Source organism: Nycticebus coucang, chromosome 11 (assembly GCF_027406575.1).
Source record: "Nycticebus coucang isolate mNycCou1 chromosome 11, mNycCou1.pri, whole genome shotgun sequence".
NCBI classification, from domain to species: domain Eukaryota; kingdom Metazoa; phylum Chordata; class Mammalia; order Primates; family Lorisidae; genus Nycticebus; species Nycticebus coucang.
In genome coordinates this window covers 112,416,248-112,440,401 of record NC_069790.1, presented here as the reverse complement: position 1 = coordinate 112,440,401, position 24,154 = coordinate 112,416,248, and the positions used below count along the sequence as shown (strand labels likewise).

Genomic DNA, 24,154 nt, shown 5'->3' with positions numbered 1-24,154 from the left:
AAATGTTCCCCTTTCTAATCATTAAGTAATCAGAGATACTTTGAGACTGTGTGGATATTTGTTTCCCAATAACCTTTCATCTAATGGTTCTAGCATCTACTGACAATCTCTACTTGAATCAATTATTACACTGGTGATTAGAAAATGACAGTTTTCTAGTTCTATCGTTCCTCCATTACAAGCTGTAAACTCAGGGTTTCCTCATTTTTATTCAGGGCACAATAATCCACCACCATTGTTATTCTTTCTGATACTCAAGGGGTCCTAAAATTGGTGAGTAGGACACTGTCAGGCTGTCTTTTGTGTTGTGTGCATCAGCTTTTGAGTTCTTCCTTCCTTTGTTCTTGCCCTGCCTCTGAAAGTCAGCCCCTCACAGCATCCTGGTGACCCTTGTTAGGAAATGGTACAAAGAGCACACTCTGGGTGCCAGGTATGATCACTGCTGTGAGGTCTTTCTTTGTTTCTAAGTCCTTTCGTGGGCACTATATATTTTTAAATGTATTTCTAAAACAATTTGTGAGTTCATCTATAAATCAGTAAGAAAACAGACAACCCAAATGAAAAATGGGAAGTTCTCTTCTCACCTAGCATGTAGGAAACTACAAAGAACATTGTTCACCCTAAAAGTGAGAAAAGGCCAGATCATGGACAAAGTCATAACTGTTTTTAAGTTGCCCATCAGAAAGCTGAGAGTGCAAGAAGACCACAGAACCTGAATTCCAAAGACAGACAAGCCCCTTCGACGTAGACACGGGACACGAGAAAGGTTTCATTCTCGAGAGGTCATGGGAAAAAGAGATGTGCACTGTATAAACAGGTAAGATGAAAATCAGTCACCATCCTGGGTAGTTTATTAGCTCTTTCAATATTTAAAACAATCATAGGAGGCATATGTATTACTTGTGTAGCAAAGGTAACCAATAAAAGGACAAAAAGCAGTGATACACCTATACTGGGAGGAGACATTATATCCCTCATTCTTATTATACAGGTTTACCTTGGAGATGTTACAGGTTTGGTCCCAGACCACGAAGGTAAAGCAAATATCACAATAAAGTGAGTCCCACAGCCTTTTTGGCTTCCTAGCACATATAAAAGTTATACTTACACTGTAGTGTAGCCTGTGATGGGTGCAACAGTATTGTGTCTAAAACCCACTGTACATACCTTAATTAAAAATACTTCACTAAGAACACTACCGTCTGAGCTTTTGGCAAGTAGTAATCTTGCTGGCTGACGATCTTGCCTCACTGATAATGGCTGCTGACTGATCAAGGTAGTGGTTGTGGCAATTTCTTAAAATAAGACAACAATGAAGTTTGCCTCATCAATTGACTCTTCCTGTCATCAAAGATTTCTCTGTAGCGTGCAATGCAGTTTCACAGCATTTGACCCACAGCAGAAATTCTTTCAAAATTGGAGTTAATCCTCTCAAATCCCACCACTGCTTTATCAACTAAATTGATGTAATACTGTAAATCCTTCAGTGTCATCTCAACAAAGTTCATAGCATATGTACCAATAAATTCCATCTTATAAGATCACTTTCTGGCCAGTGCAGTAGCTCATGCCTATAATCCCAGCACTTTGGGAAGCTCTGGTGGGAGGATCACTTAAGGGCAGGAGTTTGAGACCAGACTGAGCAACACAATGACACCCTGTCTCTATAAAAAATAGAAAAATTAGCCAGGAGCCGTGGCACACGCCTGTAGTCCCAGCTACCCAGGAGACTAAGGCAGGAGTATTGCTTGAGCCCAGGAATTGGAGGTTGCAGTGAGCTATGATGACACCTCTAGGCTCTAGCCTGGGTGATAGAGCAAGACCCTATATCCAAAAAAAAGCAAGAAAGAAAAGACACCACACCGTTTTCTTTGCTCATCCATAAGAAGCAACTTTTACCATGGAATTTAATTTCTTCTAAACTCTTGCTAACACTGATATTTTGAACTCCTCCCTGAATCACTAATGTTCTTAATGGCATCTGGAACAGTGAATCCTTTCCAAAAAGTTTCCAATGAACTTTGCCCATAGTCATAAGAGGAATTTCTAAGTATGGCAGCTATATCCTTAGAAAATGTAGTTCCTAACTAGTAAGACTTGAAGGCTAAAACTACTCCTTGATCTACAGGCTGCAGAACAGATGTGTGTTAACAGGCATAAAAACATTAATCTCCTTGTGCCTCTCAATCGGGGTTCCTGAGTGACCCAGTGCATTGTCAACAAGCATAATATTTGGAAATAATTTTTTTCTGAGAAGTAGGTATCAACAGTGGGGTTAAAATATTTAGTAGCCATGCTATAAACAGATGTGCCATTATCTAGGCTTTGTTGTTCTATTTCAAGAGCACAGGTCAAGCAGATTTAGTAGATTCTTAAGGGACCTAGGATTTTTAGGATGATACGTGTATATTGGCTTCAACTCAGTCACCAGCTGCAGCAATAGGCCCTCCAAGAAAGTCAGCCTATCCTTTGAAGTTTGAAGCTGGGCACTGGTATCTGTCTAGCTATGAAAATACCAGACGACATTTTTTTCCTACCGAAGATGGTTATATCTCCATTGAAAATCCGCTATTTAGCGTAGCCATGTTCGTCAATGAATGTTAGCGAGATCTGAAAAACTTGTTGCTGCTTCATTATCGGCACTGGCTGTGTTATTCAGTTTTATGCTATGGAGAAAGCTTCATTCCCCAAATCTCATGAACTAACCTCTGCTAGCTTCAAACTTTTTCCTGTGGCTTCCTCACCTCTCTCATAGAACAGAAAAAGAATCAGGGCCTTGCTCTGGATTAGGCTTTGGCTTAATGAATGCTGTGGCTGGTTTTGATCTATCTGGAACACTAAAACCTTCTTCATGTCCACAGGAAGGCTGTTTTGCTCTCTTATCTTTCATGCATTTACTGGACTGGCACTTTTAATTACCTTCAAGTACTTTTCTTTGCATTCATAACTTGGCTAACTGTTGGCACAAAAGGTCTGGCTCTGGCCTGTCTCAACTTTCAACATGTCCTCCTCACTGAGCTTAATCATGTCTAGCTTTTGATTTGAAGTGAGAGACATATGACGCTTCCTTTCACATGAACAATTACAAGCTATTGTTCACAATAATAACCCTTTAGGGTGGTCACTATAAGGAACTGTAGGGTTATTATTGGCCTAATTTCAATATTGTCCTGTCTCAGGAAAGAGGGAGGCCCAAAGAGAAAGAGAGAAGTGAAGGAATAACCAGTCGGTGGAGCAGTCACAACATACAACAGTTATTAGCTAAGTTTGCTCTGTGGTGCCCCCAAATAATTACAGCAGTAACATCAAAGACCACTAATCACACATCAGTACAACAGGTATGATAATAATGAAAAAGTTTGAAATATTGCAAGAATTGCCAAAATGTGACAAAGAGACACCAAGGGAGAAAGGGAGCAGGTGCTGCTGGGAAAATGGTACCAACAGACATTGCCATAAACCTTCAATTTGTAAAAACCAATATCCATGAAGTGCAATAGAGTGAAGCATGGTGAAAAGTATCCCCGTGTAACAAAGACTCAAGAGAAAAAGTAGCACCACATGCTTAACACTATTGAACTGTGGACTTAAAAATGGCTACAATGGTAAATACTATTTCTTTACAATTTTTTTAAAAGTAGGATAATAAGCATATTAATTAGTAATAACAACTACAATTAACAGGTAGAAGTAGTTTTCTCTGGGGAGTAACACAGCAGAACCTCCATAGTTGACCACCTCCATAAGCTGACCTGATTTTCACAGACCGGACCTGCACCACAGTACGCAGGGTACAGGAGGCCTAGTTCCTTATGGTGACAGCCTCTGTATATTGACCAGTTTGCCACAGTCCCTTACAGAGGTCAACTTACAGAGCTATTATACTTGAGCTAGGAAAAGAAGAGGACTGTTTTCATTATAATCTCATTTGAACAGCTACATTTTTTTTTCTTTAATGTGTATGTGTATATTACTTTGATAATTTTTCCAAAATCTGAAGAAAGGGTTTTACCTTGATCTGCAAGACATCTAGTGGGACCGTCTCTCCTTTCACAATGGCAAGTGCAGCATCCGTAATATGCCTAAAGAGAACAGAAGGAAATGCTCGTGCTGTGAAAAAGAAGCAACACCCCCCGCCCTCCCTCTCTCTCTCCTCTGCCCTAAGTATTAATAGTTGGGTCAGGAAAAAGCCACAGTGTTTTAAAATAGTCCAAGAAAGCAGAACAAAGGAAAACAAAAAAAAAATCACTCATGTAAATATAGTGGAAGACTCTGATACAGACTCAAAGAAAAGGCTTTGGTAAAAAGAAGTTTATACCAGGTACCAATCATTCATTTATTTAAGATTTATTAAGTCTGACTCCTATTTACCATTGGAGAATATGACACTTAAATAATATAACATTGTTATTCATTTGTAAGAAATCTGAGCACTTCGAAAAACAGTATTTCCTTTTCCTCTAATAGCCAGAGGAGTAACTATAGGACCGGATTTGTTGTGGTTATCTTAGCAAAACCTTAGACATATTTCTCTCATTTTCCAGGATTACTAGGATGCACCTCCTTTCATTTGCCAAGTTTTTTTTTTTTTTCAATAATATGAGACTATTTTTATCTACATTCTGATAATCATTTGAAAAGTCTAAGGTTAAAAAAAAAAGCATTTATCAAAAGACAGGTACTATTGACATCCATCAGGGCTTAGATGCAGTTTTGGCTTTGACACAAGAGATGGTCAACAACAAAAATATATATATATTAAATCAACTAGTGGCTAAACAAATTAGGCAGCTTCCTGGCCCCTCCCAGAATCTGTCTGCAGTCTCTGTGCATGGCTGGCTATTCTCCTCCTTCAGATCCAGGCAGAAATATCCCCACGGCAGAGAGGCCTACCCCAGCCAGGCTAGCAGGAGGTCCTTCCCTAATAACTATCAATGAACTGTGCTTACTTTCCCTCATAGAAGAGAACAAGTGATAAGACATCTTTCTTTATTTGTATTACCATCTCCCTCATCCTGAAGACTGGGAGTCCCACAAGGGTAGTTTACCGACCAATATAAAACCTGTATCTAGCACAGTGCAGGGTACATAATAGGCACTCAATATTAGTTGAATGAATTGTTTTATTCTAGCACATAAAAAAGTACAGAGAATTATACCATAAATTCCTGTACATCCCTCATCCAGCCTCAACAATCTTCAACTCAAAGCCAATCTTATTTCCTTTATATCACCCACTTGCTGGTCCTACCCTGTATCAATTAAAGCAAATCCTAGATGTCTTAATACTTCATCCATAACAGTTCATTGTGTATCTCCAAAAAACAAAGACTTAAAAAAACATAAATTATCATACCTAAAATATTAAATAACTCCTTTTATATCAACACATACAGTAGGAACTCCATAGCTGACCATTTCCTTACACTGACCACCTCCTTAAGTTGACCTAATTTTCAAAGACCCAACATGCACCACACCATGTGTGTGTCAGTACAGCAGGCCTAGTTCTTTATGGTGACCACCTCCATATGTTGACCAGTTTGCTACAGTCCCTTGGGTGGCCAACTTACAGTGATTCTACTGTATTTAATCAACGTTCAAATTTCCTCAATAAACTCATATATATCTTCATTTCTTTGTGCAAATCAGGATCCAAATGAGATGTATTAACTGCAATCGCCTTCTTATGCATTGTGTGTTTCAAGTCTCTTCCAATCTATAGATTCCCTCTCCTTTCTTTTCCCCACTTGAAGAAAAGGGTTGTTTCAATATTTAGTTTCTAAGGGTTTGAATCTTATTGATTATATCCCTATGGATTAATATGAATCTCCATCTTCTGTATTTTTCTGAAAATCAAATCTAGAATAGAAGTAAGATTTGGGGGAAAATCCAGGTGTGGTGCGTATTTGCACCAAGAAGTACATGATATCTGCCTCCGTCTCATTCGTGGTAATGGTAACCACTGATAGTCATTGTCTAGATTTACTATTAACAGAGTTGCCAACTGGTGATTGTTAGTTCTATTACTCCTTCTAATTGATTATGTAGTCTACAAAGAGAAATATCCCCTCATAAATAATTTGGATACTTTAAAATATAGAAAGTCAGAGGTCTTCTGACTTTCTGAGGTCTATGACAATATTAGCCAAACTGAGGAGAAACTAACAGTTCATCCCCACTACTTATGCAAGTAGAATTATCTAAGTTTGAAAGAATTACTTTAATTCTCACAAACTTTTTTTAAAGACTGGTGACAGCCTCTGTATATATATTTTTTTCTGTATATATATTTTTCTTTAATGTGTATGTGTGTATTACTTTGATAATTTTCTTAGAGAGTTTTAGTTCACAGCAAAATTGAGAGGAAGGGATAGCAATTTCTCATATGCCTTCTGTCCCCACACGAGTACAGCCCTCCCCCCACCATCCCGTATAGACAACCCATCAGAGTAGAAAGTACATCTTTTACAATGGAAGGACCTGCATTGCCTCATCACTGCTGCCCAAAGTTCGCAGCCTACATCAGGATTCAGTATTTGTGCTCTACTTTCTATGAGTACATATAATGACATGTATCTGACGCTGTGGTATCAAGAGTAGTTTCACTGCCCTAAAAATCCTCTGTGCTCCACCTTCTCACAACCACCCTCCCACTCAACCCCTGATCTTTTTATTGTCACCATAATATTGCATTTTCCATATGTCAAATAGTTTAAATCATACAGTATGTAGCCTTTTGAGATTAGCCTCTTTCACTTAGTAATACTTAAGGTTCTTCCATGTCTTTTTATAACTTGAAAGTTTTTTTTTTTTTGTTTGTTTTGTTTTGTTTTTTGAGACAGAATCTCACTCAGTAGTCCTAGCTACTTGGGAAACTGAGGCAAGAGGATTGCTTGATCTTAAGAGTTTGAGGTTGCTGTCAGCTATGATGCAGTGGCACTCTACTGAGGGTGACAAAGACTCTGTCTCAAAAAAAAAATAGAGTGGATCTCTGGGTAAAGATTATGGAGTCTAAACTTTGAGAATTTGAGAGAGGGCCAGACACCATGGCTCACGTCTGTAATCCTAGCACTCTGGGAGGCCAAGGCAGGTGGATTGGTTGAGCTCAGGAGTTAGAGACCAGCTTCAGCCAGAATAAGACCTCATCTCTAAAAATAGCCAGGCATTATGGCCAGCACTTGTAGTCCCAGCTACTTGGGAGGCTGAGGCAAGAGGATCTCTTGAGCCTAAAAGTTTGAGGTTGCTATGAGCTATAAAGCCACAGCACTCTATCCAGGGGAAAAAAGACACTTTAAAATCCCCAAAATATACACATTAACTCAAATGCTCAGATTAAACTCTTGTTTACTAGTAAGCAAGTTGAAACTATTATACTCTCTCATATTTCGCTATTGATACATTTTTATTCTCTTTTCCCTCCAATACAGATGCTACCTAGGTAACATTTTAGAATATGAGATTCAGTTTAGGAGAAAGCAAGTAGCACGCTCGCACCTTTACATTAATTTGACATGAATATATTAGCTCTGAAGGAAGCTCTCAGAAAGCCTCCTCAAGCACTGTACTTACTTGGAACAGTACTTAGCACATTGAGAGGTTTAATAAGTACCTTTGAGAGACTGACCTCAAGGAAAAAAAAGAACTGTTACAACTTAAAAAGCCTTTGATATTAATTTATTTTCTAAATCACTTGGCAGAAGACAGATAAAATACGACCTTAAATTTATCATTCTCCAGCCAATAACTGAAATTTCTAAATAAAGCTGCATAGTAGCATGGCACAGCACTTCCAGATTTATTTACCTGCAACAGTCCAAATTCAAGATTCTTTATTCTTCCATAGTAACTATGGTACAACAAATCCTGACAGCAGTGTAAAAAGCAAAACTTTATTCTTTTTAAATAGCTTTAGGCATCGGCCATGTTAAAAGGCCTACAAAATTCTGAACCCAGGACAGACTTATTCGATTACCTACAAACCCTGAGGCCTGTTTATAAATTAAGTTTTATAAATTTTTACGTTATAAGTAGAAGCAGCAACAACAGTAGTTTAACTACGGAGGAAAATCAGCTCCCCTAAAACTGAAAAGTTTCTCTGACCCTGAAGGTTGCCACACCCTGTGTAAATTAGCTGTTGGCCAAGCAAGGGGTTCTCAAAGGAAAAAGATCTACGCCTGTATCACTGACATGCTAATTGGAATATTGGCTAAAGCAGCTTAAATAATCTAAACTGACATAGGGAAAGAAAATCTCTCTAATGTAACCACGACCCAAACCATATAGGATTTATCTTGAGAAGCAAAAATGTTGAGTAATTCACTGTCATCATTTATTGCTCCTCAGAAATCCTAAACTGGGAGTAAAAAGTATGGCCAAGTGAAATGGCCTCTCCTGTTTGTTAGGCCTCACGATGGTTGGTGAATAACTGAATTATCCCTATTATGTTAAGGTTTGAACAAAGATCTGATATATAACCATATGCATGCCTGGAGTTTTAATATATGGATCAAGGCTCTTATTAAAAAAAGCTGTTTAGGGCGGCGCCTATGGCTCAGTCGGTAAGGCGCCGGCCCCATATACCGAGGGTGGCGGGTTCAAACCCAGCCTCGGCTGAACTGCAACCAAAAAATAGCTAGGCGTTGTGGCGGGCGCCTATAGTCCCAGCTACTCGGGAGGCTGAGGCCAGAGAATCGCTTAAGCCCAGGAGTTGGAGGTTGCTGTGAGCTGTGTGATGCCATGGCACTCTACCGAGGGCCATAAAGTGAGACTCTGTCTCTACCAAAAAAAAAAAAAAAAACTGTTTAAAGTTAAAGTTGACTCTTTGAATTATAACAGCAAAAATAAATCCACAAAAAACAAAGACTTCTAAAGGAAGAAAAAAGAATCCTAAACCAAAACAGAAAATCATCTGATTATTATCATCTAAAGGCTATAACCAGAAAAATCATGTGAAAATTTTAGTTTATTCATTCAACAAATATTTATTTACTGACTTCCTCCAATGTGTCCTAAAGCTTATATTAAAATCACATAATGATCTCTCAGACATCTCTGTTTAGTTCTTCTTAACAATTAATTACTCAAGATGATATTATTAATCACTGTCAAAGCCAGGACTCAGATTCAAGATTCCTATCTTCTTGAAAGAGTAGAGCTTTGCTTACATTGTACTTTCAAGAAAAAAAATAACAGCAACAATTTGCCTGATGCCTGAACATACTGTTAGACTTACAGCAATAAATTAATTTAGATGTCAGGGCTACACTGTTTTCCCTTTGTACTTTGTCCCTACGGCCACCATTTCAGGCAACTATACCTAGTTGTTTTAGCTATGTATATTATCAAGATAATGAAACCAAGGCTACTGGTTCAATCTTCAAATGGAATTTGCTATCTGTCATCATATACACTCGGAGCAAACAAATGGTCAGTGCAAATCTATTTTTGCTAAAGAAAGTTAAGATGTAAAAGCACAAAAACAGTTTGGGTCAGGGATACTGTCTTCAGAACAGACAAGAGAACATCAAGTATTCCCCTCCATACTTGACCTTAGAACTGATTATTAGATTATCAGAATCCCATAACCCAACTGGGAAACTTCCCAAGGAGCTGAAAGGTTGAACAGTGATCCAGGTCCTCCTCTTAATTATTTGAAGTTTCAGGCTATCAAAACTCAAAAAAAAAAAAAAAAAAAAATCATACTTGTAAATTTTTCCTTCCCAGGTTCGCTCACCCACAAACATTAATAGCCCACATTGACAACCTACTGGACTTTGTTTCCACTTTCAGCAAAGAGGGTACGACCCAAACTACTGGTCTGTCCCAGTGGGATAAATCCAATGGGAATCTTACTGAAGGTAGCCTGGGGGAGAAAAAAAAAGAAAGTTTTATTGTTATGGTCAGAAAATCAAGCTTAATGGAGAGGCACAGATGTGTCCACTATGACAAAGTAAAAGACCTGGAATTTGCCTCCCCATTCCTTTCCCACTTCCCTAGATCAGCAATCAAATAAAACCAAGGGAGCAGTTTCTAATACAAAGCAGTCAATGAAAACACAATGACTTAGAATTTAGAAGAAAATATTTGAGTATTCATTAAAGATAACTGTTTGGAAGAAATCTGGATAAGATAATGAGGGCTCTGAAGACATCAGAGCAAGGCACTACTGCAAGAGAGACTGTATTATGTTGCTACGCTTTGAAAAAGTTGCAGGTAAGATTCAACTAAAAATGTCTACCATTTACAGTGGCTAATGACACATGATGGCATTCTATAAACTATCTGAAGGAAAAAGAGAATAAGCAAGTTCAAGTAGCAGAAGGTAAGGGCATAGCAGATGATCTAATTAAATGCCACAGACACAATAGACACTGTCAGGTTCCTGAAGACTATCTTGAGCACAATCTACTATTAGCAATGGGACTGAGAAGGATTTTCTTTTTGTTGTTACTTATAAAATATTTTAAACTACTATAGGATATTACACCGTGGGCACACGGGTGTTTGTAAGATTATAAAATAGATTATAACATAGATTTATAATAGATTATTATAGATTTTATAATCTTACAAACACCTGATCTTTCAAACACCTGTGTGCCCATAACCCACATTTAACAAATATTAACCTTTGCCGTTTTGCAACAGATGTTTTAAGAATTAAAATGATACAATCAAAGTCCCTTCTAATCCTATTTTCTCCTCTCTCTTCCCAGAGGGAACCATTATCCTGAAGTTGGTGTGATTCTTTCCCGACGATGTCATTATTCTTTTACTACATATTTAGGTATCCACTAACAATATGCAATATTGTTTTCTGAATTGTAAAACTTTGTAGAAATGCATAACATACTTTGGCAACCTGCCTTTCATATTCAATACTTTTGAGACTTAACCATGTAGATATTTATAGACCTATTTCATTCATTTTAACTGCTGTATGGCTCTCACTATATAAATATATTATAATCTACTTAGGAAGGAATTCTTTGAAGAAAAAATTCCATAGGAAAATTTCATATTTTCCACAACTACTGGTCAGAGCTATTGGATACCCTTGATAACCAAAGCAGAAAAGTCCCCATGGATAAATAAATGTGTTCTAGCACACAGGGCATAATATTTTCTTTTCTAAAATCTAAGGAAGCATAACTTGTACCCATTTTAAAATATAAAGTGGAGAAAAAGTAAAAGAAATAAAGAGCAATAAAAAACAACCAGAAAAGTAAAAGCTAAAATGCAATTACTCTTTCTTTAAAGCTCACCTCATCTGTTCTTCGAAGAATTCCAGTAACAACCTATAAATGTAAAAAAATATATATTATAGACAGCATGTTTACTTTATCATAAAAGAATTGGATTCAATTGCCATGGACCATAAATTTATTCCTGTTTTCTTCTTAGAAGCTCTGTTGAAAGATATATTGTATTTTAAATCACATAGTATTCTCTAACACAATCAGAGCTAAATTAGATTTATTTTTGACTTAGTATCAGTAATACAACAAAGGCTAAAATAATTATAAAAATGCTGCATTATATTAGTAAATTATCTTCTAAGTTCCATGAATTGGTATAAATGTGATGCACTCATCAACTAAACAAAGACCCTCGTTTACTACTCTGAAGTACACGTACAGGGATAAAAACACTCAACCACACTCAGAAAAGTATGCGCAAAATAAATGGTTCTTACTGATGAATATGAAGACAAGGGGGAATACGTTTATAAAAACTGTGATAAATACCTGAAGAAAAAATAATTTCTCATAACTCCATCATGCTGGATAACAATATTAATGTCTTGTTTATATTTTGGTATATTTCCCATCATTATATATATTTTTAAAAGAGACAGGGTTTCTCTCTGTCATCCAGGCTGGAGTGCAGTGGCACCATCACAGCCCATGCAGCATCCAACTCCAGGGCTCAAACAATCCTCCCATCTCAGCTTCCTGAATCGCTGGGACTATAGGCAGGCACCGACATACCTGGCTAATGTTTTTTTTTAATTCTTTGTCGACACAGGGTCTCACTATGTTGCTCAGGCTGATATCAAATTCCTGGGCTCAAGTGATCCACCTCACCTCCCCAAATGCTAGGATTACGAAGTGAGCCACCACCTCCTACCCCAATCCTTCTTTCAGTTGATGCACATTTTTATATGACTGTGATTATTGGTAGCTTTCTTTAAAACACTTTGTAAAGTAAAGCCTAACCTAAATCTCCTCCCTTCATCCTCTCCAGCGTCACTGAATTTCAGGATTAAATGGGTGTGTCAGAGGTCTTCCTCATTCTTTGAAGGCAAGCTATCAATATTCTTCACATTTCATTAAAAGGCCATGAAAACAATTACAAGATCATTACACAGCCTTTTTAAAAGACACTTACTAAGGCTCACATAACTGCTAAGTCAAACATAGCACAGTACCCTGTCTACTGTTAGCTTCTGATCCCCAAACACTGATGAAACCACTAGAGACAAAAGACAAGTGGAAATGAGGTGTGGATGTGAATCAAGTGTAGGGAATGGAATAACTGAGCAGGGGGTGGGATCCCGGGCACTGGGCTCTTCCAGGGTTCCCAGTAGATGATCAATACACAACTCTTCTGAATGAAAAAGAAGAGCACTTACAGGGCAACACACTTACTGTCCTTATTGGACCAAAGTAAGCATTAGGGATGTATAATTTTTTTAATTAATAAACTTTATTTTTATAAACCAGTTTTAGATTCACAGTGAAACTGAGAAAGAGGTATAGAGACATCCCATGTACTCTCCTATTCCCACACTTGTATACACTTCTCCATTATCCACATCCCCCACCAGAGTGGTACACGTGTTACAGCTGATGAACCTGACAGCCACATCATTATCACCACCGAGCTGGATCCGCTCAGTGTTGTACATTCTATGGGTTTGAACAAATGTAAATGTATCCACCATTAGTATCATATGGAGAAGGTTCACTGCCCTGAACATCCTCTGTGCTCTGCCTATTCGTTCGTCCCTTCCCCCAACCTATGGCAGCCACTGATCTTTCCAGTCTCCATAACTGTGCCTTTTCCAGCTGCTCAACAGTTGGAATCATACAGTCTTATTGGCCTTCACCAGTAATATGCATTACTAAGTTTCTTCTGTCTTTTCATGGCTTGATAGCTCATTTCTCTGAGTAATACTCCACTGTCTGGATGTACCTCACTTCAATTATTCAGCTACTGAAGGACATCTTGGTTGCTTCCAAGTTCTGGCAATTATGAATAAAGCTGCTATAAACATCCATGTACATATTTTTGTGTGGACATAAGTTTTCAACTCATTTGAGTAAATGCCAAGGAGTACAACTGTTGGATCCTATAGGAGTACATTAAGTTTTATAAGAAATCACTCGACTGTCCCAAAGTAGCTATATAATTTTGCATACCCAATAGCAATAAATGAGAGTTCCTATTGCTCCACATACTTGCAGGCATTTGATAATGTCAGTGTTCTGAAATTCTGGCCATTCTAATAGTTGCATAGTGTTATCTCACTGTGGATATATAATATTAAAACAAAGGCAGGTGCACACATCTGAACATGCAGACCTCTTCCTATAAATATAGTATTATGAGATAATACTATATGTGTGGAAATGATGTGAGAATGAACGGATGTATTTTCTTAAAAAAAAAAAATCTTTTAAGTTTATTTTATGAGAAACATTCCTCATAATTGACACTGTGATTCCATTATAACAGGGCTACTTCATATGAGTCTTCAAAATAGAACAAACCTATCCCACATACCTCCAATTTGTCTCCTGTTACGTTCAGTGTTATCAAACTCAAGTTTGATGATACAAAAACCCTTCTATGTGCTAAGTACAGAGTTTACAAAAAGCAATAAAAAAAGGGTATGAGAAAAAAGTTAAAGCTATACTAGTTTCAGATACTATAACTACTTTATGCCATTGCTCTAAGATCTAATTTCCGTTTTTCTCACCTTCAAAGTGGCTTCAAAGAGAAAAAACAGTCATACCTCCTGCAGGGTTCCATCCCCTCCAGCAACAATGATCACATCTGTGCTTTCCATCAATTCCAGGAGCTTCTTGGCTTGTCCCTCATAATCTGTCTGAAATACAAAGAAAGCCCTTGGTAAATTTATCATCCTAGGGCTACAAGGTCAAAGATTTAAAAATGGGAGATATTTTCTTTAAAATTTTACACTGATTCTTTCCTTAAGTTTTATATAATCAATAGACATGAAAAAACAAACGGTCATAAAGCAATTATGTATGGTTTTTATAGTTTTATACTTTCAGAGCCAGAGGGATCTCAGAAACCATCTTAATCAGCTCCTTACTTTAAAAATAAAACTCAAACCCAATAATTTATCTCAGTTATACAACTAGCTAGTCAAAGGCCTCATTTCCAGTCCAGTTCAGATTCCATTCTATCATTAAAAGGCACAAATAAAATGAAAATGGAACATCATAGATGTTACAGAAATGTAAAAGTTAAAAAGAAGATATTCAATTAATTTGAAAATGTAGATAAAATGAACAAATTCCCTGAAAAATTCACCTTACCACAATTAAGTCAAGAAGAAATAGAACTTAAGTACTTCTGGAACCATTAAAGAGATTTAATATGCAAAGAAAATCTCCCCTCAAAGAAAGCTCCAGGTCCAGATGGTTTTACTTGTGATTTTCACCAATCATTCAAGGAATAAATAATCAGTCTGAGCCCAGCCATTCCAAGGTCTCTCAGACCTGCGTTACAGGTACACAAATAACTGTTAGTTTTCTTCCTTGATCTTCTATTCCTGGAGCAAACACTGGAAGACTATCCCAGAAAAGTTGGAAAAGAAGTTTCAACATTAAACTAAATGATCTTTTAACTTCTATGATTTATTGAAAGTGAGTAATGTTATGAGTACATTAACCACATACTTATGAACACAGTAAGAGTGGTTTTCACTAACCACACATCCCTGTGTACGTACCCACATATATCTCACTAACAATTCAGTAAAGGCTTGAGCCATCTTCTGAAACAAGACAATTCCTTCTTACTTATTTTTGTCCCTTTATCTTCTTACTTAAATCTCACAAATTCCAAAGATTTGCCATTTAAAATTCTTCACTAAGCATAATTCCTTGCCAGATATAAAAATGTTTACTTGCTTGTGAACCACCAAAATATTAAACTACTCAAACTTAAAGGTTCTGTGTTTTCAGGAAAAGAATTCTTACACCTATAACAACTTTCATCTTCCAAGAGATATAATTCCACATCCTATCCCTTACAGGAAAGATAGCAAGTTCTCCAAGCCTCTATCTAATCCTATTCTAAAAATGAAAAGCCAACAATGTTTGGCTAAAACAGAACTTTTACTAATTATCAGAATAGGACACAGTGTTGATTTCTTTGCTCTAGTCTTCTTAAATGACAAGTGATTTTTGCTAAGAAGTCAAGAGAAGAGGGTATGTTATAGGGAGTGGAGACTTGGGTCAAATATACACCACAGACACATTGTCACCTTGATGATGGTTACATCCATGCCAGATAAATGCAAAATCGGGGCAGCATTTTTTTCAAACAGAGTCCTGGCTTTGCTGTGTACAAAAGAAAACATGAAAATATTTTAATACAAGAACTCAAGAAGAAGAATAAGAAAACCAAACATCTTCTTTAAAGTAGAATAACAAAGACCATGTTAACATGGTTATGTTATGTTACGGTTATGTTAACAATAACAAAAACCAAGGAACATGGGTTTCCTTTATTTGTTCAACTAAAGAAAGTTTAACAATGAGTAGTGAGTTGTCACACATAGAAAAATAGAACCTTTCACCCTGGGGCCTCCAGCAGTTTGCCCCTTGTCTAATGTAATAAGTTCTTAGCCATTTTGGAGGCCTATGGCTCACATTCTAGTTCTCTAAGAAGAATAGACACTAGATGTGGCTCCATTCAGACATCAATGCCTGACTCCCTCAACAGGAATGTACTGAACACCTACTCTGTGACAGACACAGTGGGAGGAGCTGAGGACACAACATGACAAAGCAGACAACACCACCTGTCCTCATGGAACTTATATTCCAATGAAAGAAATGAATTTCCTCCAACATCATTCATCTGGCCCAACAGAGTAAGTTGAACAAAATAGAAAATCACTTAATTTTAACCCAATGAACATAACCTTTTGAGGAAAAATACATCATGTTTAATAATTTCAAATACTAGAGGTATCTCCACTTCTTGAATTTTAAACCTGTAATGAAATCCCAGGAGGCAGCATAAAAATATTTTCCACATTGATAGGATTTCTGCTAGGAAAGTTACCTAATCTAACTATAAGATAATTAATCAGGAACATTGTTCAAAACTCCCAGGCACGGTCACTCCCTTCTTTGTGTTCCCCTATACTTTTTACACACCTCCGTTAGCAACTTTTGATTTTTTTTTTTTTTTTTTTTTAGGGACAGAGTCTCACTTTATCGCCCTCGGTACAGTGCCATGTTATCACAGCTCACAGCAACGTCCAACTCCTGGGCTTAGACGATTCTCTTGCCTCAGCCTCTGGAGTAGCTGGGACTATAGACACCCACCACAATGCCTGGCTATTTTTTTGTTGTTGATGCAGCTTGGCTGGGGCTGGGTTCAAACCCACCACCCTCAGTATATGGGGCCGGCACCCTACCCACTGAGCCACAGGCACCGCCCTGCAACTTTCACATTGTATCATGATTTCCAAGACTATCTTCAGGACTAGGCTAAAAGCTTTGCAAAAACAAATACCAAATTTTATTAAGCCTTGAATCCCCTGGCCTCTAGGATTACGTAGAGGTGGAGGAAAAAAATGGTATTTTCAAACAATCAGTGTCAAACCCCTAACTTTTATATCCATATTTACTCAGTCTTCTTTCTAAAAAAAGATGCTTTTTTTAACTAGTGATACAACCTTTGACTTTAAGAATATGTTATATTAGAAAGAAATACAAAGGTAGATACTTAGAAGCATGTATTTACACAGAGACTAAAGTCAATGTCCTTTAAATAAAAAGAAATAACCACCAAATGGCATAGAGAAGACAAAACGCTTCTTATTATGAATTAAGTTAGAAACTGAGAAGTCTGGACAAATTTTCAGGAGAACCATCCTATAGAATATGTCCAATCCAGGGCATATAATAAGCAAATTAAGTACTCCCTACTTTTCTACTGCTCTAAATGATTATTAGAATGAACACGAAAGGGCAAATGAAAATTTATCCCTTTTGGCTCACCATTTCTGGGAGCTTAACCCAACAATAAAAGGCAGAGCTACTGATTACTGATTCTCCTTCCAGGGTTGCTTTCATTACTAGATTGATAAGCTTTCTTATCAATCAGTTGGAAGTGAATCAGGTCTACTTCTTAAAAGTAAAACTCTAGAGAAGTTTCATTAGCTGCCTCGTCAATCATAACAAATCTGTAACCTCCTCTGAGGACTTCTTGCAGACTTATTTCTTAGTTTAAGAAATAAGAGTTAGACATGATTGCAAGAGGGACTTTACCTAACAATTGTAATCAGTGTAACTGGCTTATTGTACCCTCAATGAATCCCCAACAATAAAAAATAAATAAATAAAAAGAAAAAAAAAAAAAGAAATAAGAGTTAAGGGCGGTGCCTGTGGCTCAAAGGAGGAGGGCGCCAGCCCCATATGCTGGAGGTGGTGGGTTCAAATCCAGCCCTGGCCAAGAAAAAAAAAAAAAGAAAGAAGAGTTCAACATTTAGGTCTTTATTCATGTATTTATACAATGCCATGGGTTCAGAGAAATCACTAAAATGAAGGTGAAAATGTTTTTCCTTCTAATGATCTATATAAAAGATTGAAAACAAGTGTTACCAGTAAGAAATACATTATTTATTATATAATTAAGGGTGAGATAGCACTGGGGCTAAATAAAAACTTTATGTACTTACAGCAATTTCTAGTCTCAGGCATACACACAAAATAATTACTCTTTAATGTATAATTTATTAACGTTAAACACACAGTTATCTTATTTCTTAAAGCTCTTATGTAGTTTTGAACCGGTACTACATAATGAAATAGATACATGATAAATTATAAATTATGTGTCAGGGCAGAGCCATGATGACAAAAATAGTGCAATTAAATACTGAAAGCTTAAAAAAAAAAAAAAGATGCTGGAAAGTTTCAGAGTTTCCTAGAACATAAAGGATTCACCTTGCTAAAGGAGACAGTGCCTTAGAAAAGACTGACTTTCCTTTAGGGACAGGATTTTAGTCATCTTTAGGTAAAGGTATTATAGATTTAAGTAAGAACTCACCTTTAAAAATGTAAATATATTTACATGTAAGAAGAATCTAAAACTGCTCTGAAAAAAATAGTTCATTAATTTAAAAAAATTGTAGATACAGTTGGGCATGGTGGCTCATGCCTGTAATCCTAGCACTCTGGAAGGCTGAGGTGGGTGGATTGCCTGAGCTCATGAGTTCAAGACCAGCCTGAATCAGAGTGCCCAACACTAAAAATAGCTGGATGTTGTGGCAGGCGCCTGTAGTCCCAGCTACTTGGGAGGCCGAGACAAGAGAATCACTTAAGCTCAGGAGTTTGAGGTTGCTGTGAGCTATTATGCCACAGCACTCTACCAGGGCCAACAAAGTGAGACTTGGTCTCAGAAAAACAAAACAAACAACAACAACAAAAAAAATGTAGATACCTATTGGAAGCAGGAATCAAAATAACTGAGCATAGCTTAAACAAATTGCCATAAATTTGATCAGAAAATAGCAAGTTATTAATGTATAAGGTCTCTAAAGGAACAGAACATAGAACAGTTACACTGAATGAGGCCAAAGGTGAGGTTAAAGAGCTTCTGGGCAGGGTAGGTTAGGAAAGAGAAGAAGGTTCCGAGCCCAGCCACAGTGAGTAACAACAGTAACAGAGCCTGTATTTCTCACATCCATGCTTACTAGGAAATGGAAGTAATGCACTTCATCTGCATTGTCTCCCTTAATAACAAAGGCCTCTATTCTGTTTGGTAATTTTTCAAGGTGTGTGCTATTGCTGCTCGGATTTCACAGATGAGTAAACCAGGGATTTAGGAAGTTAAGTAACCCCCACAGTATCACAGCACCTGAAGCAGGAGAACGGTATGCAGACCAGCTCCCTTCAGCTCCCAGACACATGCTGAGTTCTCTGCTCTCTTCAGCCACAAGCCACCATGGACTACTTATCTTGGGTGTTTTGTCTGGGTTGTGTTAGGACTTATTTATTTTCTGGTATTATTTAGCAATGGTGTTAAACAAGAGTGATTGGTAGGCATTACGGCTGGTGTCATAATGGGGGAAGGGACGGGCTCTAATAAAGCCCAGCAAATATGATTCAATTAGGCAGGGATAGACAATCTGAATTAAACAGCCAAATTAAAAAGAAGTAAGGCACGACTTGTCTTGCTATCTGTGAAGCTACACTCATTGCCTCCCAAGAAATGATTAGAGAAACAGACGTCAGAGCCCTTGCGCTTTACCCCAGACCTACAATCTGGCCCCAACTAGTCTTTTTGTTGCTATTCTTATTATCTTAATGTCATTTGACTCAGATCTTATAGAATCCAACCTAATACATATTTGCTAATTATCTGATCTTCATAAAAGCCAAAAAGAATGTTTTAAACATTAGAGAGAATAAAAGGTTATCCTTTTTTTTTTTACACTCAACCCTTTAATTCTATTTTTTTTTAATAAATTTTAAATAATTTCTTCTAAAGCCATCAAGGTCTTTGCATTCACCTTTCCAACTGAGTAAGAGTTGCAGTTAATGGTCTAAAAAAATTTTTTTTGCCTAAAGTATTGTTTTCTCATTAACAGACTTTGAGTTCCTACACACCCATCCTTACCTTCCCACACAACCTTCCCCCTCTTTTGATGTGGTATATTCATTACCAGAGAACTGTCAAGAACACATCATTATATACCCATGTCCCAACTACTCTTCACACCTTAATTCCCTGCCATGACCTTTCCAAGTCAGCCAGACCAGGTACAGACTGTCCTGTCATAACAAGGACAGACTGTCCTGTCATAACAAGTGACGTAGGTCACTCCTGTCTCTAGCCCCCTGGGTTGTGGGCCATTTCCTTAGTCAAGAACGTGACTGTTCTCCTGCCTGCTTCCTCCCCGAAGCAGCTCAAGGTTCATCCATTTTGAAAAGCACCTTTCTGAGTCCCAAGCCCACAGTGCTCTTGGCCAACTGAACTTCTTGTGTGCAGAGAAGGCCTAACAATTTACACCACAGCAGCACAGCAGTCATTCCCAAGGGGACTACTTCCAAGTAGATAAGAGCTTCCTTGCTTATGTTAATTCTGGAATGACTATTAAACTTCAATTAGACAAGTTTTCTAAGTATCAGTTAGCTTTATAGTTATTTCTCAGTAACTGTTACTTCTACATTACAAATGAATCTTACTGGCTAAGAGAGTACTGAACCTCGTTCTTCCAATTCCACACAATCTAACAAGATGCTTGACATTCTGTGATTTTTCCCCCCTTAGAAAAATTGACCATATAACAAATCACAAACTGAACTACCCTTTATAAGCTGCAGGATTGAGAAAGACAGTTGCCTTCTTCACTTGCGCATTGGGAGGAATGAGCTGATTGCCAAACACCTAAAAAGGAAAAAAGTAAATGTCCATTTATTCAGTAGATGTCACATATATTCTTTCATTCCAAAAAATTTCACTGGCAGCAGATTTAGTATCTACTCTAGGAAAGAAAAATGCTCCTTCATGATCTCACATTTACAACAACAAAAGTGGGCCATTATTTAACGACAATAAGTTCAATTTTGTATTGGAATACGAAACCTTGCTTCATCTCCTAGAGGTGAGTAATAACTTTTCTCTATAAAATATGGCTAGTTTTATCATAAACATATTAGTAGTAAGGTCACAGTATGTCAGAAGAGAAGCTTAATCTATTTGTCGTTAGTTTTCAGAGCACGAGCTTTTTTTCCTTAAAGGTAGCACTGAAACATATTCCTGAGGAATCTGTGTGTTACTCTTCATATCTTCACATGCATAAGAAATAAACCTAATACTCTATTTGCCTTTTCTTCTTTCCAACCCTGTATGATAACTATATTGCACCGACTAGCAGAAATGTAACTAGTATTTACTAAGCACCTAGTATTTGCCACTTTTACACATCTTAAATCTTAGGTTCTCAGAAACCAAGGGGATATGAAATGATTTCAGTTCTTCAGATCAGAAAGTCAAGAATCAGGAAGATTGAGTTACTCAAAGTCACAGAGATGATAAGCTGATAAGCCTGGAACTTATACCTATCTAATTATAAAGCCTGCATTTCTACTCTTTCAGTTCTAAAGGACAGATGGGGTAGAATTAAAAAGCAGAGGACTGGATGTGAGGGTCAGAATGGGAACAGAATGGCAGGTATTGCTATTACATCTGGATTGGAAAAGATGGTCAAAATAAAAAAGGGATTAAGAATGCACCAAAACTAGCACAAATTTAGAGTCCTGGATGGTTGGGGAGCAGCTCTGGGCCAATAAGGTAGAATTCTAGTATACAAGTACAAAGTAAAGACATGAGGGAAAAAAACAGTTATGCAAAGATTTTTTTTTTTTTTTTTTTTTTTTGTTGGGGATTCATTGAGGGTACAATAAGCCAGGTTACACTGATTGCATTTGTTAGGTAAAGTCCCTCTTGCAATCATGTCTTGCCCCCAGAAGGTGTGGCACACACCAAGGCCCCACCCCTCTCCCTCCTTCCCTCTCTCTACTTTTCCTCCCCCCCCATGACCTTAATTGTCATTAATTGTCCTCATATCAAAATTGAGTACATAGGATTCATGCTTCTCCATTCTTGTGATGCTTTATGAAATAACTCATTCCAAATCTACCACCCTACTGATATCCTCTCATCATCATCTATTCCTTGCTTTAAAAAAATACTTCTTTTTCTTTGTAAAAGTTTCTTAGTATATTATAATTTCTATTCTGTTCTCATTCTTACTTAGACCATAAGATTTTCTGCCAAATATATAAATATTATAACTTGTTGTGTTTTTTTTTTTATTTTCTATCCACATTTCCAGAATGCGGCCAGAAATGATTTCATCCACCATGCTCCCTGGCCCACCAGATTCCAGATCATACTATCCAGATAGTACTGGATCATTCCTCCTTGTCCTGGTTTCTTAGTCCCTAGAATCCTTACCTACTTGCAACTCAAGTCTCAGAGTCATAGTGGGATGAGGAATTTGTGGGAGATTATACTGAGTTGAGTTAATGTAAGATTTTTTCTTAAATCACATTCTTTCCAGACCTTAAAGGGAAGAACTTAGATAGGAAAAGTGACTAGCAGAGGCTACAAACATGAACCCATTTTCCTCTGTCAGATGGAAGGTGCTAAACTGGTCCACGGGAAATAGAGATTTAGAACAGCAGGAATAAGTGAATACATGAGAAGGAGGAAATAACTGAAGAAACGTGGTCGCTGAAGAAGGAAGAGGAGACGTAATAACACTGGGTGGAGGCATTTAACTGCATTCAGAAAAGGAAGACCCTCTAATCACACTAGAGAGAGAAAGGGTTCTCCTCGCAAGACAATTTTCCAGTTGCTAATGACTGGCTTGGGACAGCAATCTCTTGAATTTAATACTAAAGTTTATTTGAACTGATTTCTAAAATAACTTAGAGCTCTAGGAAATAATACTTTCAAACAAAAAGCGATCAAATTCTTAAAATGCAGATTTAGAATAGTTAGTTAACAATCACTAAAGACAGGAATTAATAATAGTGTCTATTGTCACTGTCATCCCCAAAAACATTTCAGAGACAAGCATGGTTTGCCACCCACTTCTCCTACTAGCAAGCTTCATTCAGACCTTTGCCATTTTTGACTTTCATGTTTCTTTTTTGGTATTTCTGGCATATGCTCAAGGGACATATAACAAAAAAGGCAACTAAGTCATGGAATTTCATCTGCAAAGTACAATGTACAAATGGGGGTGGGGAGACAAAAATGTGGCCTTAAATTTGAAAGGATCCACAATGCAGCTATGATTAATACAGCTACATAAATGAATATTTAAGGAAAATCTCATGGAAGTGAGACAACAGTACACATGATATCATCAGTTGTACTTTTAGATGAGCTTTAAAAATATGAATCAACAATTTTAAGAAGATTCAACTTTTACAGGTAATACCTGTTCTCAACTGATATGCTTGGGGTTTATTCGGATCAGGGATATTCAGGGTTCGCCCAGATTTTCAAGGACAACTGTAGATACAAACAAATTCCCAGAGCTTCAACCAGTCCAGTTATGTGTTCTTGGGGTTGATCCAGAAACAAACAAGTCTAAAGCAGGGGGTGTTAGAATTGCTCTTCACCAGATGGTTAACTTCCCCCAGTTCTACTCAGAGCTGGCCCCAAGCCCGATTCATCCCTTGATAGTAGGGGGGAAAATAGCCAAACTGCGCTGAGGCAAGACACTGTGCAAGTCTCCTGGAATAGCTTGAATTTTCTGCGCAATAGAGATAAGACAGTTTTTAATTTTATCACAGTAAAAGATATTACCTGAGCTTCTTGACAGGCTGCTCTCCTTAGCAGGTTATCACTATCAAAGTAAACAAAAGAGAAAAAACATTAGCTTTAATGGCAGATTAAGATCCATACAAAATTTGAGGAGTTTTTTGTTTATTTTTTAATTTATGCACCTCTCCCCTGCAAACATTCAAATGAAACCTTCTCAAAGATCTGATAACAAATCATGGGCACATTTGAAAAATATGTTCTCTAAAAGACATTTTGTGTTAAGTATTTCCATATTATGGTAGGCAGACTAATACCCCTTCCCTCCAAAATGCCCACATTCTAATCCCCAGAACTTGAGGAATATGTTTGCTACTTTACTTGGCAAAGAGATTTTATAGATATGATTACATTTAAGACCTTGAGATGGGGAGATTATCCTGGATTATCTGGATGGGCCAGAGACAACCACGAGAGTCCTTAAAACAGAGAAACTTTCTGGGTTGGGATCAGAGGCAGATGTGACCATGGAAGAAAGGTCAGAATGCAACTTTATTGTCTTTAAAGATGGAAGAAGGCAGGAGTCAAGGAA

At 37.4% G+C, this 24,154-nt stretch overlaps 1 protein-coding gene across 1 annotated transcript in view; it reads right to left on the bottom strand.

The window, feature by feature from the left end:
• AGK (acylglycerol kinase) overlaps window positions 1-24,154 on the bottom strand; it is a 92,988-nt gene that overhangs the window by 44,376 nt on the left and 24,458 nt on the right. Inside the window, exons 3-9 of the mRNA XM_053608534.1 lie at window positions 23,608-23,647; window positions 20,591-20,670; window positions 15,527-15,602; window positions 14,024-14,116; window positions 11,268-11,300; window positions 9,771-9,865; window positions 4,013-4,082 (exon numbers count right to left, since the gene is read on the bottom strand). Of these exons, the coding sequence (XP_053464509.1) occupies window positions 4,013-4,082; window positions 9,771-9,865; window positions 11,268-11,300; window positions 14,024-14,116; window positions 15,527-15,602; window positions 20,591-20,670; window positions 23,608-23,647 (487 nt within the window). The remainder of the gene's footprint in view (window positions 1-4,012; window positions 4,083-9,770; window positions 9,866-11,267; window positions 11,301-14,023; window positions 14,117-15,526; window positions 15,603-20,590; window positions 20,671-23,607; window positions 23,648-24,154) is intronic.